This window comes from Xyrauchen texanus, chromosome 24, assembly GCF_025860055.1.
Source record: "Xyrauchen texanus isolate HMW12.3.18 chromosome 24, RBS_HiC_50CHRs, whole genome shotgun sequence".
NCBI classification, from domain to species: Eukaryota; Metazoa; Chordata; class Actinopteri; order Cypriniformes; family Catostomidae; genus Xyrauchen; species Xyrauchen texanus.
Genome location: NC_068299.1, coordinates 9,491,895 through 9,514,299, shown reverse-complemented (window position 1 = coordinate 9,514,299; position 22,405 = coordinate 9,491,895). Strand labels below are relative to the sequence as shown.

The 22,405-nt window shown below is 40.6% G+C and overlaps 1 protein-coding gene across 1 annotated transcript in view; it reads right to left on the bottom strand.

The window, feature by feature from the left end:
* eys (eyes shut homolog) overlaps positions 1 to 22,405 on the bottom strand; it is a 313,033-nt gene that overhangs the window by 121,581 nt on the left and 169,047 nt on the right. The window contains exons 23-25 of the mRNA XM_052089876.1: positions 15,071 to 15,242; positions 13,530 to 13,608; positions 9,425 to 9,624 (exon numbers count right to left, since the gene is read on the bottom strand). Coding sequence (XP_051945836.1) covers positions 9,425 to 9,624; positions 13,530 to 13,608; positions 15,071 to 15,242 — 451 coding nt within the window. The remainder of the gene's footprint in view (positions 1 to 9,424; positions 9,625 to 13,529; positions 13,609 to 15,070; positions 15,243 to 22,405) is intronic.

Below are 22,405 nucleotides of genomic sequence, written 5' to 3'. Positions count from 1 at the left end.
CAGCCTTGAGTGCATCAAAAAAGCAAATATTCAAAAGGAAAAATGTAATTAATGATGGACATATGGTCAGCTATGCTTGTGAAAGCACTTGCACACAGATGGTGTGCAAACTGAGAAATGTTTCATTTACAGAGTTTTTGTTGGAATGTAGCGAATTCCAAATATCTCTTGGAATTTTTTTAAGATTGCTTCAATTATTTGATTGCACCTCAAAAACACAAGGAGGCAGTTCTGGAAAGATAGACATGGTTAGCATATGGTGATCTTACTCTGTATGAATCAGTGTTTTGTTGTCATGGTGATTACTCTACGAACACTGATAATTGCAAACATGTTCTTTTGTACACTTGAACTATTTGAGAGATGAAAGTATAAAAAACATTTAAATATTTTAAAGCAAATTTCAAAGAACATAAATGATTGATTGAATGAATCTATTTAACAATTGAGCTTATTCATATTTTTTTTATTAATATGAAACTAATGTACATTCATTTTAAAACAAGAAATTCTGTTAATGCACCAGCTAAGCTGCAAATAAAATATAAACTTGATATTTCAAGTAAGAAAAGTGTGACTAACATTGAAAGGGCTCAGCAATTAATGTTGCTGTTGGTTATTACAAAACAACAAAACTAAACAAAAATCTAAAGGAGTGAAAGAAACGGCACTTTTCAAAGTGCCCAAAGCGGAACTTAAAAGCAGTTGCTCACACTTACGTATAAATAAAAGTTCTTCAAAGGTTTATTGCAGCACTTTATGTTCAATAATTAACTTATTTTGATTTGGCTGTATGGTTATTTGGAGATGTTATAGGTTACCAATTTTACATTTCAGACTCTTAAATGGACAATTCATCCAAAAACTGGGCAGAACTTTAGGAGCTTACTGTCTCAGTCAACATTCACTTTCATTGACTGAGGCTAACTTAAGGCTAATGGATATCTACTTTTATATTCCACTGAAGCAAGAAAGTCATACAGGTTTGGAACTTGATAAGTAAATAATAGCGAAGTGAATCGATGAATTTTTTTTTCTATATTAATCGCTATAAGTCATGGTACCTGGTACATTAAACAAACAGTAATATAATCAGAAATATATTTTAATTTAAAAATTTTCTCAAAGAACTTGCATGATACTAGATTCCATTTGTTTTAATTATTTAAATGTACATGTTAAAAAGTAAATTTTTTTCTACAGATATACTGTAGTAAATTCGACAAATTTTTGGAGGTATACATTTTTGATACAAGTATATTAATACATGCTATAAAATCAGAGGGTGTGCTGTTATAAAAATGTAAAATCTGCTGGGTCTCTCTCACATGGTTTTGCTTTTGACAATGGTTCTGATGACAGTGACCTACAGTACATGTCCACTGGCACATGGTGAGCAAAGCTGAATAGGTAGTTTATAGTTTTATTTAGTTTTAGTAGGCCTATAGATCTGATATTACCCCACAAAATATCTGTAACACTTAAAAATAAGTTTGCATTTGTTAACATTAATAAACTACATTAGTTAACCCTTGTGTGATCTTCGGGACATTTTTGTCTTTCCGATCATTTTGGCTGTGTTAATGCCAACGGCATACATTATGCCAAAGGTGTGTATTTTGGGGGGAATTTTGATATAATACACTGTGTACACTAAATAGTTACACTTAGGACCTTAAGGACAAAAATGTCCCCATTGAAACCCATTAAAACTTCAATATTTGATCCCAGTGCCATTAAAGCATAAAATCATGAATTCCATGATATTATGCTTACATTCAGGAGCCCTGGTTTGAAGCCATATATGTATATTTTTAATATTTTCCTCATGTTTAACCTATGGAGCAAATATATGCTTTCATCCTATTTTCTGTTTGCTGTATTATAGAGCACTGCAGACCAATTGAATGATGCAGCTAAAATTGTGTGGGTGTGTTGGTATGGATGTCAAAGTGTGTTTTGTATTTGAAATTTGAAATGTGAAATGTGTGTGTGTGTAAAAACAACATTATGTAAACCAACGGGCATTTAAAGAGTTAAAACCCTGAAAATGAACAAATATTCAGGACTGATGTTAGTTAAAAAAGTCAGTGAAAGTGGAAAATAATTTAAATTTATAATGTTTTTATGGCAGTTTTTTGGCATGGACATTTTTGTCCTTGAGCTTTTTTAAATCTGACACTGCATTTCCCTTAACATTTAGTTTATGGGAAATAATTCATAAAATTTCCATAAAAAACAATAGTGGCGTTATATTAACAAACTGGCATTTAAAGGGCTAATATCCTGAAAATGAATGAATATTTGGTAGTCATGATCAGGACTGATGTTGGTTAAAAAATTAACTAATTGAAAGTAGAAAATAATTTTAATATAATACTATTATGGCAGTTTTTTTGACGAGGAATTTTTGTCCTCTAAGTACCTAAAAGTAACTTTTAATAATGCCTCTCTTCTCTTCATCCTCTCTTCTCATGGCTCTTGAGGCTCTTCGGCTCTCCGCTCTTCTGCCTGCACATGCTTTGTCTGGTCGCTCCGTTGATGGCCAGGTCCTCACCATGTGATGGTCCAAGGAAGCTCGGGACACACTCATCACTTTCTACGACCTCGCTTTAAAGCTAACCCCATAATTCATACAGACAAATTAATTAATTATCATTCATACAGAGATCCAAAACATCGATGGAACGAACTTTCGACTAAGAACCAAGCAACACAAAGAACGCAAGGAAACACCAAAGACATGCAAGTACATCTCCACGATTGTGCTCAAAGGGCTGGTGTATTAATTAAATATTTTGGGTAATCCGATAGCAAATCGATTTAGACTCAAAGAAGTAAAAATGGTTCTTTAGGTATTGTCAACAGACTCCATAAAGTAAATTTTCATTGTACTGAATATTTTATTTCACATTCTGTCACTCATTTTCACCAACCGGTCTCATGTATATATGTGTTAGATTAGATTTATGTTTAGAATAGTAATAAAGTTTGTCTGCGTTCCAAGACGATGTGACTGTGGTATATTTTGATAAATGATCTCATCCCTGTTTCTAAAAGATTTCACTTCAAAACTGTACCTAAATACGTGTGAAATTATTTTCATTAAGCCATGAGAATAATATCACTCCAATAAGTGAATTAATCATAATTCACTTATTAAAGCTAATTCCTTACAGTAGAAATTGTGAGCTGATACAACTAGACGTTGTATTACGATTTCAATGGTGGAGAATTTATTAAGACAAATAATCTAGTTGTTTTTCATTTATTTCATTTATAATAGTTGTCGAACGTGACTAATTCCCTTTAATGTCCTAATAAGTTACAATAAGGACAGTTTAATTTAGTCCAAGCTCACATATTTCGAGACCCTAATTTCCCTCCTAAATGTCGCATACCAAATATCCTTACATATAATGGTGTGAGAATGAAAATCAATTTAAAGATCACGTCACATTTCCTTCATTCCCTACAATGAGTAATTGTAGATTTATAAATTATTACTGACCAAGATAAATAAATACTATAAAAAAAGAATAATGAATAATAATTTTACAGCATTCAGCAGTTGCTAATGTTAATTTCAAAATATATAACTTTTAATAAAAAAGTCAGTAAAGGACAAATACGTCATATAACACGTAACTCTCGAGAGTGCTCTTTAATCAGCCATTCGTGGAGTAGTTGAGAATCCAAACGGCCACTTCCCTTAACGGGGCAAGGGCTGCCTCTGCGACCTTCGTGAAGATGCGAGGGGACCGGGACAAGCCGAAAGGGAGGACCTTGTACTGATACGCTCGACCGTCGAACCGTAGGATGGGTCTGCGTCGAGGTAAAATCGAGATGTGAAAGTATGTGTCCTTCAGGTCTACCGCACATGCTGTGACCTTAGTAGTACAGAGGACGAGGTCAGTTGTCGAGTGCAGCTCTTAAAGCACACCAGGATCTGAACAATCCTCATGCAGCTCTTACAAAGCCTTGGCCTGATGGACCTGTAAGAGGGCCATGGCGTGCAGGGTGGAGGTGGCCTGACCGGCAGAGCTGTAGGCTTTGTTTTCCAGAGATGACTTTGTCCTGCAGGCTTGGGAAGGGAGTGCCGGGCGAGGTCTGCAGCGATCACCTTATCTTCCTGGGGTATTGCGCCATAACGCTTGGCCGCCCCACACCCGAAGGCAGCAGCCTGGTCGAGTCCGACATCTCCAAGGCGCTCTCCGATGCAGCGATTAACATCTCATCTGGCTCGCGAGCTCCGAAAGAAATATTAGCCTGGCACTGAGGGGAGTTGCCGGTCTCATCCCAGAACTGGATGGGAGCAAATGAGCGTACCGGGGAGTGGGCAGTCCGTGGAGGATTACCCGGTGGAAATGTACCCATTGAAGCCCCTGAATTGCCTCAAGCATCAACCAGGGCGGCCTTTACCCGTAAGTAGAAGGACTGGCAGGGGGGACAGCTGAAGTGGCTTTCCCTCGAAAGAAGGAAAGCCACAACCTTAACATTGCCATGGTCATGTTCTCGCAATGAGAACATGAACCATCCATGAATGCTTCCTCAACATGATTTTAGCCCAGGCACGTGAGGCAATTTATCTTTTAAAGAGTTGTTGAAGTGCCCAGGGGCGTAGTCTGCAGTGGAGTGCAGAGTGGAGAGAAAGCCTCTGGAATGCACCATATATATCCAACAGCACACGCTTCTGAAGAGGTGAATGGAATAGTAGTAGTACTCAGCTTGCTGATATACAACCGCTCGGCTCCGAAGAAGAAATCTGAATGAATCTGCATTCCAGCTCCCTTTTATACCCATATGTCGGGGGGAGTGGCATGCAAATTCTACTTCACAATTCTCAGATTCGGCAGCATGTCCGTATCAATACACAACCAGACTCACCCCTTGCGGTTGAAGTCTACATTCTCCATGCTGTAAATCCGCTCCCGTATTTATTATGCCTGAGACACACGTCACGTGTAATGAAGAAGCATGCGCTGCTTCACACAATCAGTTTCTGTGCTAGAACCTGCAGCAAGAACTCCCAATTTTAGCCTCAAGATGTGGAAGAAAGCTTTAGCGAAGATTCAGTAAGTGGAAAATACAAATACAAATAATTCCGTATATATTTTCAATATATTGAAAAGTCAACACATAATCACATACATTTAAAGTGTTAAATTTCCCAGCCCTAGTAAATAATTACAAAATATATTTTTTTATACTTTATATTCTAAGATCAATATATTGGTTTCTGGTTCTTCAAAAATCTAGTACCGATAAAAAATCAAAAACTGATTCATGCTACAAATGTATGATCTCCATTTAAGATTCCACATTCAGCACATTCACATTCTCTAAATGAAAGGCATGTTTCCTTGTTTTTTGTCATTTTGAGGGAGCCATAATGGCTTTCAAATCAGCATATCACCACTCAATCTGTTCAGAGTCCTTTAACATTATGCAAAAAAGACGGCAGCTTATATGAAACTGATTGAGCTCCAATTTTTTGTCTTTAAAATATGTGCTTTTGTCCATTACCAAATGAGACAGGCTTTAATATAATTGGTCTACAAGTGATTTCAAATGAGAGTAAACACAAAATGGGACATGGGCGTTTGTTTTTCATTTGAGAAAATCAATCCAATGAGCCCTCATTTGGACAGACAATGCTTTCTCATTCCACAGCTGTCTGTCTGTCTGTTCATCTGTCCACCTGACATGATAAGAATTGCAAATAGCATTATTGCCCAGCTAATCAGAACGTCTGGAAAGTCACAGGAGTTTTTCCAGAATATTGTCTTAGGAAGAACAGATAATGAGATATGTTATGTGTTGGATGGGTCCTTTTATGCTAAATGAGTAATATGCCACAATGCAATTTTAGTCCTACAGCTGAACGATAATTTTGTAGCAGCTGCTGCATAATCATCCACTCAGGCAACCTTACAGACCTTTGGAGAGAAACAAGAGGAACCAAAATGTATCTGGATAAAGTAAATCCTGTCCACAGGCCCAAATTACAGTGACATGTGAAACAAAATCGTTAAACATTATAATGAAAAAGACAAGTTAATTCAAGATCTATGCAGCATGTTACTTACTACTAAATCTGTATTTAATTTTAACAGAAAAATTATATAAAAATGCAACAGTAAAAACCTGTTATTTGTTTGTTTGCAAGATATTTTATCATAGGGTAAAAAAATATAATCATATATAATATTTTATATAATTTAACATCAATACAAAAATATGTAATTTCAATGTAAAATACCACTAAATAAAAATTTTTGGAAGTAAAATTTTTAAATAGTATAATGTGAAAAGCATGAAAAAGCATTACTAATTTACAGTAAAAAAATCTATTTTTTATTTAGCAAGACAATGTACAATATTAAAATTGTATCACTATATTATTTAAATTTATGATGAAAACCTATAAATTATTTGGGAACACTTTAGTTTAGGGATCATAAATTAGACAGTAATTTATGACTAATATTTACACTTGTAATTGACTAGTTATGGACTTGTTTGGCATTATAAAGTATTTATTAAGCCTTTATTGGCTGATTTCTTATTATTGCTTTTTAGCCCATTTACAGTATATTTGCTTTTGTCATAACAATGAATCTCTTAGCTAAAAACAAAGCATATCAGTATGATGCAAAAAACACAACCTGTTCTCACTGCTGAGGCATTAAATACTACTGCTTGTGCAAGAGCATGTCAATCTACAGACGCCAAAAGAACCCCCTGGCATCTGTATCCGACGCACGCAGAGGGCAGTCTAAAATGGGGCATCACTACCAATATTTAGATAGTACTGTGTGCGTTTAACTGCAATATGCTTTATTCTACTTATAAATATATTAGTGTGTTTATATTACATGATCATGTTGATTATTTCTTGAATGAGGCTTTATGTTTAACAATGTTGATAATTGGTTAGGTTTAGGGATGGGGTTGGGTTGGGTACATTTTGTAACAATAATTAAAATTTGCATTACACCATTTTAAAAAAAAGCACCCGACCCCACCATTACGCCTAAACATACCCAATTCTCAAAAATATTAAAGACATAACAGTCAGATAAAAGTACAGTCACAATCATTTATTTAAAATAATTACTATACAAAAGCATTATAATTATTCCAAACCATACAATAGCATTGTGTGAGGCACAGAGTGAAACCATCCAATACTGCTCCCACATGCTGCCTTCGTGTGCTATCAGAATTTTCCTAATTACCACTTCTTAAGTTTTAATTACGAGTATGTCGTGTTCAAGTGCTTTGCTGTCAGAAAGAACAGGAAACATGGATGATGCAGGGATCATTCATACATATTTCTTAAGGAACTTTTATTTTGACACCATAATAAATATCACTCAGTTACTTTGCTGATTATAATGAAAATTTGGTTAAATACAAGCTATATTTATGGTGTTAAAATGTACAACATGCATAGAATGTTTGCTGATATACATAAATGAAAATGACCAAAATGGCAAGCGCTAGCAATTAGCTGTATTTAGAAAATGAACAAATCCTGTCATTCACTTCAGAAATTGTACACTCCTACACCCATGTAGAAAGTTTAGGACTCCTTCCATATTGGCAACTCGTGTATCATCTAGAATTCCGAGTTTCCCACTTGAACTTCTGACTTCGCTAGGTCATTCATGTGCTCTGAGTCCACTTGAAGGGCACACCTTATTCAAAAGATACATCTGAACTTGTGCTCATCCTATTCGGTCACAAGACGCGCAAGAGCCAATGGCGATCGACGTCACGCTGACGCCTTCTCCTAGCGGTTATTTTTTTATTTGTTACTAGAACAAGTCAAAAGCTGAATGTGTTAAGGCGGATGCCGGGGAACTGTGAAATAAAAATTTACATTTGGGTTTGTTCTTCACACAAAGATATCAGAATGAATGGAATACACAAAGAACTGAACAGGTCACTTCAGCAGAGCAGAATGTGTATAAAAAATAATGGATTAACCACAGTAAAATAATACATGCTGCTGATAAACATTACCTTTGTGAATAAACATGGCTGATTTCAAACATAATGAAAATCATACCCCAACATATAATATGATGCATTGGAAAATGTTGCCAAAGGATGCTTTTGCCATCCACCTATTGACGCGCTGCGCTCTTGCACAAGCGGCAGTATTTGATGCTTCAGGTGTGAGAAAGGGTTGAAATACATCCTTTATATGTTCTCAGTACTCTGTGTGAATGGGTGGCTTATAAGTATGAAATAGGCTACATGTAGAATACATATAGTATTTCAACAAAGCAGGGAAGGTTTGGGTTAAGTTCAGGGGAAGTGGTTGGTGTAAGGTGTTTGTGGGATACTAAATAAACACAATAAACATGTTGCTGTGATGCTCCTATACTGTATGGTAGTATTTAATCAGGGGTGCAAACAGCACCTATCACTGCATTATGTAAATATAACATTATGTTTTATGTTACATTTTACAGTATGTTGTTTAATTAATGTTTATTGTGTGATTTTAGTTCTGTGTTACCAGATGGTGTTTTGTCTTTGTTTGGGAAACAATGTATTACCAGGGTTGGGAGGGTTACTTTTGGAATGTATTCCACTACAGATTACAGAATACATGCTGTAAAATGTAATTTGTAACGTATTTCGTTAGATTTCTCAAGGCCAGTAATGTATTTTTCTTGATTATCAAATATGATCGTGCTTGGTAACATGTGCATGTAAATTGGCTAGAAATAGTATTTTAGCTTAGCATAAAACTGACAATTTACACAAGGTTTATTTCTATTTCCTCTGTTCTAAACTTACTTCAAACGTACTTCTCTGTCTGCTCGTATGAATGTAACACATCATAAGAAAGTGTTTCACCGCTGTTCAAATGCACTTTGTATCGCATCATTTATATGTATAAATGTTTTCCATCTGAAAGGACTAAATATTAAATGAAACAAATGACAATAAAATTCTAAGTATTCTCTTCAGTGATCAAAATACTTTTTGAATGTAACTGTATTCTAATTACCAATGATTTCAACTGTAACTGTAGTGGAATACAATTCCTTATATTTTGTATTTTAAATACGTAATCCTGTTACATGTATTTCATTACCCTCCAAACCTGTATATTTCCCACACATTTTCAGTAGTCATGGTTGACAGAACAGTCTATTTTGATTAACTTTTGAGTCATCAAGTTGCTTTCATCTTTCATTTGACCATCAGTGTATTATAGTGGTTATCAGTTTTGTTAAAGGTATAAAACAGACTTTAGAAGTACAAACAGGTTGTTATATTAACATTTGATCAGTTAATGAAATATATGGTTATGTACAGTAAAATAAACATGCACCAAAAAGACATCCTGTAATGCTTAAAACAATGTCAAAGTACTTTTATTTTCCATTGTTGTATTCACCTGCATGTAAAGTTAGCCCCTGGTCCATCCACGCATGTCCCTCCATTGAAACACAAGGAGAAATTGCGAGACATCTGCAGACACACATTCTGGTCAATGTCACAGTTCTTCCCGGTGAAACCGTCTGCACATATGCAGGCGTATTTGTCCAGAAGGTCCACACAAGACCCTCCGTTAAGACATGGATGAGTCTCACACTCCTAACATAAAGACAAGATAAATGGAGACCAGCTTTAGGATTCAAAGTTCACTAGAATCTACATAAAGGCTAATTCTGTCTATATACTTAACTAAACTTTAGAGTAAATTCCAAGGATCTATAGCCAAACGTTTACTATAAATAATATGAAAAGCACTTGTTAATTCTATGATTTACTGAGGGCACTAGTACAGTTTTACAGCAAATGTCTGAAATTACATTTATGTGATTTAATGAGGGTTGGATAAAAAGGATATGTGGTACATTAGTGATACTATATGTGTGATTCCATAAGGAATGGCAAAACCTTTTCAAAAGAGTCATTACAGGAGAACACAGCAGCTAATGATTTATTCCAAACAAGCCTGTGAGGTCCTCTTAGCCAGGGGTCTCAGGGGTACATTTAAGGCTGTGCTAGGTATTAAATCAATTAGGGATTGAAGCATTTTAATATAACATTTGTACATGTGTTTAGATGATTTTTTGGTTGTTATTCAGAAGAACAGTCACCACTATATAAAGTTTGTAGAAATATACAGTATTCTATCCCACAACTGAATATGCATACTTCTCTACATAATTTTGGCAGTTGTTCTTAGTACATCATCGGTCAATGAACATACAAGTTAGACAATGCTAACATGGTGAATGTAATATGTTCAGGGATGTATTTATATACACACCTGCATACCCAAAGAATGTACTTCATAAACAATTGATAAGTAATTTCTACAGAGAATTTAGCACAAATAATTAAAGTAACGGAATTCGAGTCTCTCAGATCGGTTGGGGATTTTGAGTTGTAGGTAATAAACAAAAAATGGTGGTAATAAACAATACTTAATTACACACATTATGTAAATAAATATATACTGTACTCTTACAAGCAAATGTCAGTGGCATTATTGGTTTCTTCCAGAACAGGATTATGATAGAAATACATAATGTAATAACATTTTCACTGTGCCATATGTTATTTTTTTTGCAGTTGTTGAATAACAGTCTTTTGCGTTTCAGTTCTCAATTCTCTTCTCTTCTCAAGAGATTATTGCGCTCCATTTCCCATTTTAAAGCATAAAAAAACGACCATAACCCGACAAATATGTCTGACCTTTTCATCCTATCATCTTTGTTGTCATTGAAAGTTTAGAATATGAAACTAGGCCAGATATTGTATTTCAGGGGGTCAGGCAGAATGAAGCTAACTCTCTATCTCTTTCTCTTTTTAAGTAGCTTTTGATGCCCACGTACTGTCATTTCTGACTAATTTGCCTTTGGAAACTGAGCATAATGTTGTAACAGGCACTGTTTTGCAAAGCTTGAAGCTTAAGGAGGAGTTATGATGTTCAAAATAAAGGTAGAACTGTACAAACTTTTTATTAGGTCCTGTGTTCAAAAAATTTAAAAGCTTGTGCCCCTCCCCCCACCATTTTTAATACTTCTGCATTGTTCGTTTGAGAGTCACACTTGTTGTATATTATGTATTTAAAGATGCATAATAACAGGGGCCTGGGTAGCTCGGTGGGTATTGACGCTGACTACCACCCATGGATTCGAAAGTTCGAGTGACTCCAGCCAGGTCTCCTAAGAAACCAAATTGTCCCAGTTGCTAGGGAGGGTAGAGTCACATGGGGTAACCTCCTCGTGGTCCCGATTAGTGGTTCTTGCTCTCAGTGGGGCACGTGGAAAGTTGTTCGTGGATCGCGGAGAGCAGCATGAGCCTCCTCACACTGGGAGTCTCTGCGGTGTCATGCACAACGAGCCACGAGATAAGATGTGCAGACTGATGGTCTCAGGAGTGGAGGCAACAGAGACTTGTCCTCCGCCACCGAATTGAGGTGAGTAACCACGCCACCACGAGGACCTACTAAGGTTTGTCTACACTTGGTTTGTCAAATGGGTCAAAACATCCGAAATGGATCAAATGATGTTGTTCTTCAAATCGAGTGATGTGCATGTGTTTGTATGATGGTTAGGTTTAGAGGTAGAGCTGGGAAATAGAAAATATCATTAGCCTGATATGAAATCAATGCAAGTAAATGAGATGTCCTCACTAATACAGTCAAACAAACCTGTGTGTGCATGTGTTTTCTGCATAGTGGATGTTTTATAGACTCACCCCTTCATTTATATGTGATTTTTTTCTGCGTTGTGTCCGATTGATTGATTTATATGGTGTGTTCAGATGGAAAATTTAGGAAAAGTAACCAAGTCTTGGACCACTCAGATGAAGGATACCATTTTTATAAAAAGTAAAACAAATAAAATGGAAATAGGTCAAAAATGACACAAACAACAGTCTTATGACCTGAGTGTTAAAATATGTGCTAATGTATCTATTTTGTTTACAGGGGTCATAACATGAGGAGTTACATTTTCTTTGATATTTTGATGTATAAGAGTTCATTGTACTGTAAAAACATAGTGTAAGTTTCAGAACTCAAAATGACTCATTGTTTACTTCCTCCACATTGTGATGACACATTGTGGTAAACAGTTGCATATGACCGCCTCCACAACAACACATAAACGCCTACTTTACCGTATCACTTCCAAAGCCCTGCCCAGTAGTGGTGAGCAGTGAGATTGCAAGGAGAAAGCAGGTCAGTCAAGAGTAGAGAGCCAATCATGACATTGGGCATTTACTGTCAAGTCTTAAAGGAGAATGTCATGACCACTTTTAAATAGATTTGTTTTATGTTAGTTCATTTTTATGGGGGTCACGTCAATGAGTGTACTATTTTGTCACTTTTTCTTTTTTAATTTCTATATAGAAATGAGTGAAACAACATAATCTGATCTAAACTGACCAAACACATTTATTTTTAAATGTTGGATAGTCACATAAATATTAGTTGTTATAATCAATCATCACTTTCATGAATAAACATAAAAACTACAGATGCTGACATAACCAGGTACTTGTGGCAGGACTGGACAACAAAACGTAGAAAATTCTGTCTGTGGTTGGAACAGTGACTTTCAGCCCTTACCAAAGTAAAGTGTGCATCAGTGGTTTTGTAAACGAACTCCAGATTGTGTTGTGCCGCAGACTGTCCTAACACCCATATGTGACAGTTTCCTGTCTCCAGAATGAAATGGTCCAGCTATGTCGTGGAGACTAACACTGTTAAACCTTAAACTTTGATTTCATTACAGCCTGAGGCCTCTTTAGACAAACATGAGCCTCTTCAAACTGTTCGACAGAGAAAATGTATATATTTATTTTGATTTATGATTCTATGACTAAATGCATAGCAGAATCTTGATGCATTGCTGCGTTTTACACTCAAAATAGTCATGTCTGCATCTCTACATTTGATTTATTTGTTTCGATATATTAAAGACATTACACCCCAAATAATAACAAACATTTTGTCATCATTTACTAATCCTCCTTTTGTACTAACCCCATACTATTTTCTTTCCTTTATGAAACACAAAAGGAGCTGTATGCTGTATAAAAGGAGCACCATAAAAGTAGTCCATAAGACTTGGTTCTTGCATGGTATGAGACTGATTGTAATAAGGCAAGTTTCAATGTACATGACCGCAAATGAGATGTGCTTCATTGCAATAATATGGAGTCCATTTATGATAATTTCAAGGTCCCATTTGTCTTTTTTGGATCTTGGCAGAATAAATCTCCATCCATTGTCCTTATGTGGAAAACACCAGGTTGTGTTAAACACATGTTTTTGGGGTTAACTATTCCTTTTTAATTTCTAACAAGTATTCAGATAAAGCAAATTTGTAGTATGTGTTATTTATTGTATAACCATGATGATACTGAACACACACTAATGCTTAAATAATTCATGTACTATTCATTTAGAAGCTACATTGATAACCTGAGATACATTCTCAGATACATTCTACACCAAAGCTCAAAGGGAACATACTCACATTAATGTTGATCTCACATCTGTGACTAGTCCATCCAACCTCACACTGACAGTTGTATGCATCAATTTCATCCAGGCAACTGCAATGAAAAAAATAGATTGTTTACATGCTCTAACATCTCCAAACTCTGCATTCATTATTTATGATTTATGAAAGATGATTTTACACATCGATGAAGCTCTAGCATAACAATCCACAAACACATTTACTTGAGCAGTGAATCCTGACAAAAAGGCTTTATATAGCCTATATACACCAAAAAAGCAGGGCATTTAAAACTACAAGCTTTTATCCTTGATTTTCATGTGTGAAAATGTAGTAAATATTATATGGTGTGGTAATATTATAAATGTTACCAATTTACATAATGTGTATGTCATTACAACTCTCACACAATCCTTGATAGAGTCACATTTATGGTTAATTAATGTACAAGTGCAACATTTACTAGACCAGGTGTCAGCAACCTTTTTGAGAGAAAACATAGTTATTATAAAAAATTCAGCAGTTCAACTTTTGCCATTAACTGAAAGTGAAGCACGAATGGCTTGCACATGATGCATGAGTCTGTTGAGTATACTGCAGTCTCGTCACATTTGAACTTTTTGTTTAGCCTCCCATTCAGCTGATGAAAACACACTGCATGATTATGAGGACGGATTACATCAAGATGTAGATTGGAATTCAGGTGCGGAATTTCATAAAAATACAATTTTAAATTCCTCTCTCGCCATTGCTTGCGTGCCAGTGATTACCCTTCTGTTTGCCTATGATGGCACACGTGCCATAGGTTGCCGACCCCTGTACTAGACTCTACTTAAACAGCTTATTTCACAGTTTAATGGCTTATGTCAACGTATCTTTTATCCTAAAACTTATAAAAAAGTATTATGACTTTAAAAAATGTAAAGATTGCATTTATAAACCTATCCATGTTTATCTTTATGAACTGTTGTCAACTGTGGTGTCTTTTTAATTTTTATGTTGCATCCCTAAGTTGATCATTACCTTGCTGAAACAGCATCATAAATTAGCTTAAGATATTTTGCTGGTCTTAGTTGGTTTAAGCTGTTCTCCCTGACTAGTTGAAAAGGGCCGAAAACCTCTCTAACCCCTCTTTAGCCATTTTTAGCCGGGCACAATTACTATTTTTACAGGATACAGTCTACAACACACACTTAAAAATGACAATACAAGTGTTTTCAGACAAACTGGGATGTCAGATTTCCAGATATCAACAAAAGGTTTCACTATTTTTGAAAGCATTAGCACTTCATTGTAAAATCAAATTATTTAACTTAGATGTTTGAAGTGCAGCAAACAGCTGGTAATGACTAATTATGTTGTGTTTACTGAGTCCTACCAGACTGCCAAACAGCTAATTGAAAGTAAGCTGGCAAGAAAAACTGTGAGCTCAATTAATTGTTTAAAACACACACAGAGGTACCATGTCTCTCAGCATGGCTGTGATGGCCATTTACAAACCTCTCCATCAAAGAGCTTGAAATAAGTACTGTTACAGCTCAGTAAGGTTAATGTACCTCCCATGAACACAGGGGTTGGATGAGCACTCGTCAATGTTACTCTCACAGTGATTGCCTGTGAAACCTCTGGAGCAAACACACTGGTAACCATTGTAACCGTCAATGCACTTCCCATTGTTCTGGCATGGATTAGATTGGCACTCATCAATGTTCAGTTCACACCATGTACCTGTGGAGGGAACAAAATCAATGCCATACTAACTAATGCAATATTAACATTGGGGTAGTTGACAACATTTTTTATTGGAAAGTTGACAGATCCTGCTGTGTGACATGCCATACTCCATCTAAAACAATTTTAAAAAGCATTTAGTTAATTCTATTATTGGGCTGCATGATTATGACAATAATTGCCCATTATTTCCCTTTATATTGTACTTGATTATTTCAATTTATAGAATTTAAATTACAATACTTATTCTTTATGTAACCAGGTGAAAATAAGACAATATTTCAATTGTGAAGCTATCTATTAAAGCCCTTAATTAAGTGTATAGTCCATATGGTGTGCACAGATGTCCTTCTCAGCTAGTGATAAAATGTTACGCTGGCCCTTTAAGAAACAGAAACGTGAGTTATCATTCTGGCCAGGAGTGTTGCGAGAGTTTACATGCGATCAGCACAATTTGCAATGCGGTCCAGGTGGTGTTATGCGGTGAAAAATGAATATGTTAAAAGTTGATAAAACAATAATATAGTGAGAAATATGTACTTAGTGACATATATGTTCCGCAGTGTGTTTGTGACACGGATCGCTGTGGGTCTCGCTGATTTCAGTTGATATGATTCGCATCGTGTCAGAGCAAATCTCATTATATCTCAAAGAGCATAAGTGCTGATGAAATATCAATATTTAAGTGATGCTGAAAACATTTTGTGCGCAATCGTATGTGGAGTAGGGTGTTTACATGTATTTTTCTTGTTTGATCAAGAGGGGAGAAAAAATTGCTCTATAGGCCCTCTGACTGTATTTCCGAGTGGCGTTGAAGCATCAGAGTTTTATTTACTTTTATTTGTTTTAAAAGTGTTTGTGTTCATTAAAAAGTGTAACTTCATGCTTTTGAAATGTTAAAGTTTTTGTATTTTGTTTTCAACTGAACACAGAGAGAGAGGGGATCATCAAATGCTGTGTGTCAGTGTGTACATGTGCCAGTGTGATGATGAGCAGTACGTTTTATTTGTTTAATTCATTTCCGAAGTGGCAATAGCGTGTTTATTCACTACTGTGAGTGTTTAAATAGCTAAATGTGTGTAGTGCTCAAAATGTATTAATTAGAACAGAAAAAATGTAAAGTGTTAGTGCATATTTCTTTCTGATTGATAATGTTTGGTTGAATTAAAGCAGCCTTATGTGGTATGCCATGCATACAAATTTAATATTTATGTATGTTTTCTTTAGGATAAGAGGCTGCTCCTATTGTCTATGTGGACCGTTGTCTATTCCGTCTTTATAAGATCATTTTTAATACCTGAGTTCCAAATTCCCCAAATACTGCTTAATTAATGCTGCGCTGTTACAAGTGCAGTCTGGAATTAAACAATCACAATTTATAATAATTTTATCCTGTGCCCTGTCATTGTCATTGTCATTTATTCACATTACCGGGCCACATTTATGTAGGCTACACTTCTAAAACAAGCTGAGAAAAGTGTTCCTGAATTACATTATTGCTGTTTTATACATCAGTAAATCAAGACGTAATAAATGAGAGCATAAAAAAAACGCATAAATGGGCAACTTCATATTGGCCCACTTAGCAGCATGAAAAATCAAACAGTTTTTACATTTTATAAAAATTAAGAGCACAGAAAGTAAGCAACTGATGTGACTGTGATTGGTTTAAAAGCTAAACTGCTGCAATAAATAAGTAAATAAATAAATATATAAAAAATATGACACAACAGGAAGAGACATATATGGAACGATATAATTGACACTTTTCTAAAGTGCTTAATTGTGGCAGGTATAATTGTAATCTAGATTATTTGTTCAATTTGTAAGGCGGGATGCCTAGGTATTTGCATTCAAAGTGCAGAACTCCCCGGGGAACCAAGAGGGCCTGGGACAATCAACATATAATCTCTGAGAAAATCAGCATAGAAACTTTTCGAAAAAAGACCATATCAATATTTTTTTTTTTAAAAAACTGAGTGTGAAAAGATTCGTTGTTCCCCGTCTGTCGCTCTCTCCACGTTGTGCCGGAGAAGCGACACTAGGGGTCTCTCTTGAGCGCCGAATATGCCTCTGATCCATTGAAAAAAGGCCAATGAGAAGTTGGCAGTCAGTATTTGCATACCCCGCCCCCGGACATACGGGTATAAAGGCGAGGCAAATACTAGAGTTCATTCAGAAATTTTCTTCGGAGCCGATGGTTGTGCATGCTGTTCGCGTGAGATCATACCAGTTCCTGTATTCCTCTGACGCTCTGCATGCTGTTGGATTGAGGTCACATTACAGCGGCGATTTCTCCTTCTTGCACGGCAGTGCAATTGCCCCTGGGCGCTTCGACAGTGCAGAAGCCTAACTCTAAGAGAGTTGTTTAAGAGAGTGATTTTCTCTAAAAGAGCAATACACAGCGGCGTTGAACGTCCTTTTCAGGACATGTCTTTTTAAAGACGTGTTTCCGCCTCTGTGTAGTTTCCGGATGCGGTCGATTTCTCCCACCTCCTACGGTAATAAAAACTGCCTGGCGTACCTGGGTTGCGATTACACGCAGGCAGCGTTTTTATGAATGGTCTATGTTTTCAGTGCGAGAACATAGCCATGACAGCATTGCTGTCGTAGGCTTTTTCTTGTAGTGAGAGAAAGCCACTTCAGCCGCCCCCCGCGCCTCGCCTCTTTCCCACGGGATTGGGGCAGGCGCCGCGGGCGATGAAGGTGATTTGGGGATACAGATGGGCTGTGTTCGCCGGGTACCCTGCCCGCGAGCCTCCCGCCTCCCCGGTACGCTTGCTGGCTTCCGTCCGAGCTCGGGATGAGCGTTTTCTCTCCAATAAGGTTATGTTCTCAGTGCGAGAACATAGCTGTTGCAGCATTGCGGTCATAGGCTTTCTTTTGTCATGAGAGAAAGCCACTTCAGCCGCCCCCCGCGCCTCGCCTCTTTCCCACGGGATTGGGGCAGGCGCCGTGGGCGATGAAGGTGATTTGGGGGTAAAGACGGGCTGTGTTCGGCGGGTACCCCCCCGCGAACCACCCACCTCCCCAGCACGCTTGCTTGTCCTCCTGCGGCTTTCAAGAAAGAAAGAAAAGCGTGCTCCGCCTAAACAAACATGGGCCCAGCTCTCCGCCCTGGCCTCGAGCTCCCCGCAGAAGATGGACGCCCCCTCATTTCACGGACCCCCTCGAGGACCCGGAAGGCTCCCAGGCGCTCCTGAGATGACCGACCCAGAGACTGAGATGTTAGCTCCGGAGCTGGTAAGACCACTCCGTTCCCCGGTGGAGGGCCGGGAGGAGAATCTTTTGTTGAATTAATTTCATTTGCCACACCCCCTAACGGGGGCTGCGGTACTCACATTCTCAATAATAGAGCTATTTCCTTTTTTGTCTCTGGGTCACCTGGCCCGCAAATGCCGTTCTCATGGCACTCTGCCGCCAGGCCTCAACAGTCCCGGCACGCTGAACGTGGCCCCAGATCCGCCTTCAGCCCCACGACTGTTCCCCGGCCGGCCGGTTCTGACAAGTCCAGAGGACGCCACTAAAGGACCTCCTCCTCAGTCACCAACCCGCCCCCTGCCGGATGTCCAGAGCAAGGTAAGTGCTTTGAGTCTTTTCTCAGCACCAGAGCCTCGGGACGTGTCCGCGCCTCCCGACGGCGTACTACCTGCTCCACCCCGCTGCGAAGCCCCGCCGGGTACGTCAAAAATAACCGTCCCTTTGGTGCCCCTAGCACGGAGATTGGATGCGTGGCATTCACTTCCCAACCCGTCTCCCTCACTGGCCCGGACCATCCGACTCGGTTACGCAATTCAGTTTGCCAGGCCCCCGCCCCCCTTCACGGGCGTCCGCTTTACCGCAGTGCACGGCCAACATGCCAAATTCCTGCGCGCGGAGATCGCTACTCTCTTACTAAAAGACGCGATAGAGCCTGTCCCTCCAACCGAAATGAAGAAGGGTTTCTACAGCCCTTACTTCATTGTACCCAAGAAAGGCGGCGGCTTACGACCAATCTTGGACCTGCGAGTTTTCAATCGAGCGCTGCTCAAACTCCCGTTCAAAATGCTCACACACAAATGCATCTTGACAAGCGTCCAACACCTAGATTGGTTCGCAGTGGTAGACCTGAAGGACGCGTACTTCCACGTCTCAATCTTGCCGCGACACCGACCTTTTCTACGGTTCGCGTTCAACGGCCAGGCGTTCAGTACAAAGTCCTCCCCTTCGGCATGTCTCTGTCCCCTCGCGTCTTCACGAAAGTCGCAGAGGCAGCTCTTGCCCCGCTCCGAGAAGCCGGCATCCGCATACTCAACTACCTCAACGACTGGCTCATATTGGCCCACTCCCGAGAGTTACTATGTGCTCACAGAGACCAGGTGCTCAGGCACCTCAGCCGTTTGGGGCTTCAGGTCAACCGAGAAAAGAGCAAGCTCACCCCGGTCCAGAGCATCTCCTTTCTGAGTCAGACTCAGTCTCAATGTCCGCACGTCTCACCAACGAGCATGCGTAGTTGGTGCTGAAATGCCTCGCCAAATTCAGGCCAGGCACAACAGTCCCTTTAAAACTCTTCCAGAGGCTCCTGGGGCACATAGCATCCTCTGCCACAACCACGCCGCTGGGGTTGATGCATATGAGACCGATTCAGCACTGGCTTCAGACTCGAGTCCCGAGACGAGCATGGCGCCACGGCACGCACCGTGTGACGATCACCCACGCCTGCCGAAAAACACTACAACACTGGACAGACCTCTGCTTTCTACGGGCAGGAGTGCCCCTACAGCAGGTGTGCCGACGCGTCCTGGTCACTACCGACGCCTCCAGATTGGGTTGGGGCGCCGTGTGCAAAGGGCACGCAGCCGTGGGCCGTTGGAGAGGGGCCCCGCTGCGCTGGCATATCAATTGCCTAGAGTTGTTGACTGTCTTCTTTGCCCTGCGGCGGTTTCTCCCGTTAATTCGAGACAAACACGTCCTAATCAGGTCAGACAGCACCACTGCGGTAGCGTACATAAATTGCCAAGGCGGCGTACGCTCCCGCCACATGTCACAACTCGCCCGTCGTCTCCTCCTTTGGAGCCAGCAGCGACTCCGGTGCCACTCACATCCCCGGCAAGCTCAATATGGTAGCGGACGCACTGTCACGACAGAGCTTACCCAGTGGAGAGTGGAGGCTTCACCCCCAGTCGGTCCAGCTGATTTGGGAATGGTTCGGCAGAGCCCAGGTAGACCTGCTTGCCTCCCGAGAGACCTCCCACTGCCCGCTCTGGTACGGCCGAACAGAGGCTCCCCTTGGGACAGACGCGCTGGCGCACAGCTGGCCCGTGGGGCTACGCAACTATGCTTTTCCCCCAGTGAGCCTTCTTGCACAGGTGCTGTGCAAGGTCAGGGAGGACGAGGAACAAGTCACACTAGTGGCTCCCTACTGGCCCAACCGGGCCTGGTTCTCGGACCTTGTGCTCCTCGCGACAGCCCCTCCCTGGCAAATTCCCCTGAGGAAGGACCTTCTTTCCGTCCAGAAGTGGCACCTGTTCGCAGATTGGTGTTCTTCCAGGGCCGAAGACCCACAGAGGTGCGCAGTTAGGTCAGTGCTCTTATTCCTGCAGGAGAGGCTGGAGGGGAGGCTGTCCCCTTCCACCCTAAAGGTGTATGTCGCTGCTATCGCGGCTCACCACAACGCAGTAGATGGTAAGTCTCTTGGTAAGCACGACTTAATCATCAGGTTCCTAAGAGGCGCCCGGAGGTTAAATCCCTCCCGGCCAAGCCTGTTCCCCTCCTGGGACCTCTCGGTAGTCCTCGCGGGCCTCCAGAGACCTCCCTTCGAGCCGCTAGAATGAGTTGGACTCAGGGCCCTCTCCCTTAAGACGGCCCTGCTGATCGCGCTCGCTTCCATCAAGAGGGTCGGGGACCTGCAAGCGTTCTCTGTCAGTGACACTTGCCTGGAGTTCGGTCCGGCAGACACTCATGTGATCCTAAGACCGCGACCGGGCTATGTGCCCAAGGTTCCTACCACGCCCTTCAGAGACCAGGTAGTGAACCTGCAAGCGTTGCCCTGGGAGGAGGCAGACCCAGCCCCTTCGTTGCTGTGTCCGGTACATGCTTTGCGTACCTACCTGGATCGCACGCAGTGCTTCAGACGCTCTGAGCAGCTCTTTGTATGCTTTGGGGGACAGCGGAAAGGAAACACTGTCTCCAAACAGAGGCTTTCCCACTGGGTTGTAGATGCCATTTCAATGGCTTATCACACCCAGGCCTTGCCCCCACTCTTGCAGGTCCGAGCTCACTCGACAAGGAGTGTTTGCGTCCTCGTGGGCACTGGCTAAGGGTACCTCCCTGGTAGACATTTGTAGAGCAGTGGGTTGGGCGACACCCAACACCTTTGCGAGATACTACAATCTCAGGGTTGAGTCAGTTTCATCCCGTGTTTTCTCAGATCCGAGCCAGTAGAACTCGGTAACACGCTGATGGGCTGGCCGGGTGAATCGCTTGCGTATATGCCCTTTCCCTCGCTTGAGGTAAAACAGTGCGTCTTTTTTCCCAGGAGACTCCACTCAACGTGAATCCCTGGTTGATTCCTCCCTAGCCCTCATGGGTCCGCAGTTCGGCGGAGGAACTTGCCGACCCAAGCCACTGCGGGTACCCTGATGGCTACCCTGTACTGGTATAGGTGCTCCACAGAGTAAGGGCCTCCTACGCGGACTCCCCCTGTGTGTATTTTCCACGATACGGTCCCCTTACGAGCAGACCCGCGTGTTCCTTGGGTAAGTTTCGGCTGCCCCCCGGTCGCCGTGTGTAGCAACTCCACCCTCGCTGAGGCTGGATCTGCCACCGCGCCACTTCCACGTGTCGCCTAAGAACACATGTGACGTATTCACCACCATACCTCCCCAGTTGGGCAGGGGTGGTCTCCGCGGGTCTTTCCCCCCCCTGAAAATAGGGGAAACTGGGTAAGACCCCCTTCCCTCAATGCGTGTAAGGGCTGTCTATTGCTCTATGCAAGAAACATAGAGAGAAAAGAGGCCCAGCCAGGCTTGGCCCGTTCCCAGATTGGCAAGCGTCACCTTGTTCCCCTGCCTAGGGTAACCAAAAGGATCCCGACGACTTCTCTGGGGCATTGGGGAAGGGTACGTGCCCTGGCACAGCTGGTCGTTTGGCACGTAACAAATACCTGCCCACTCCTGTGT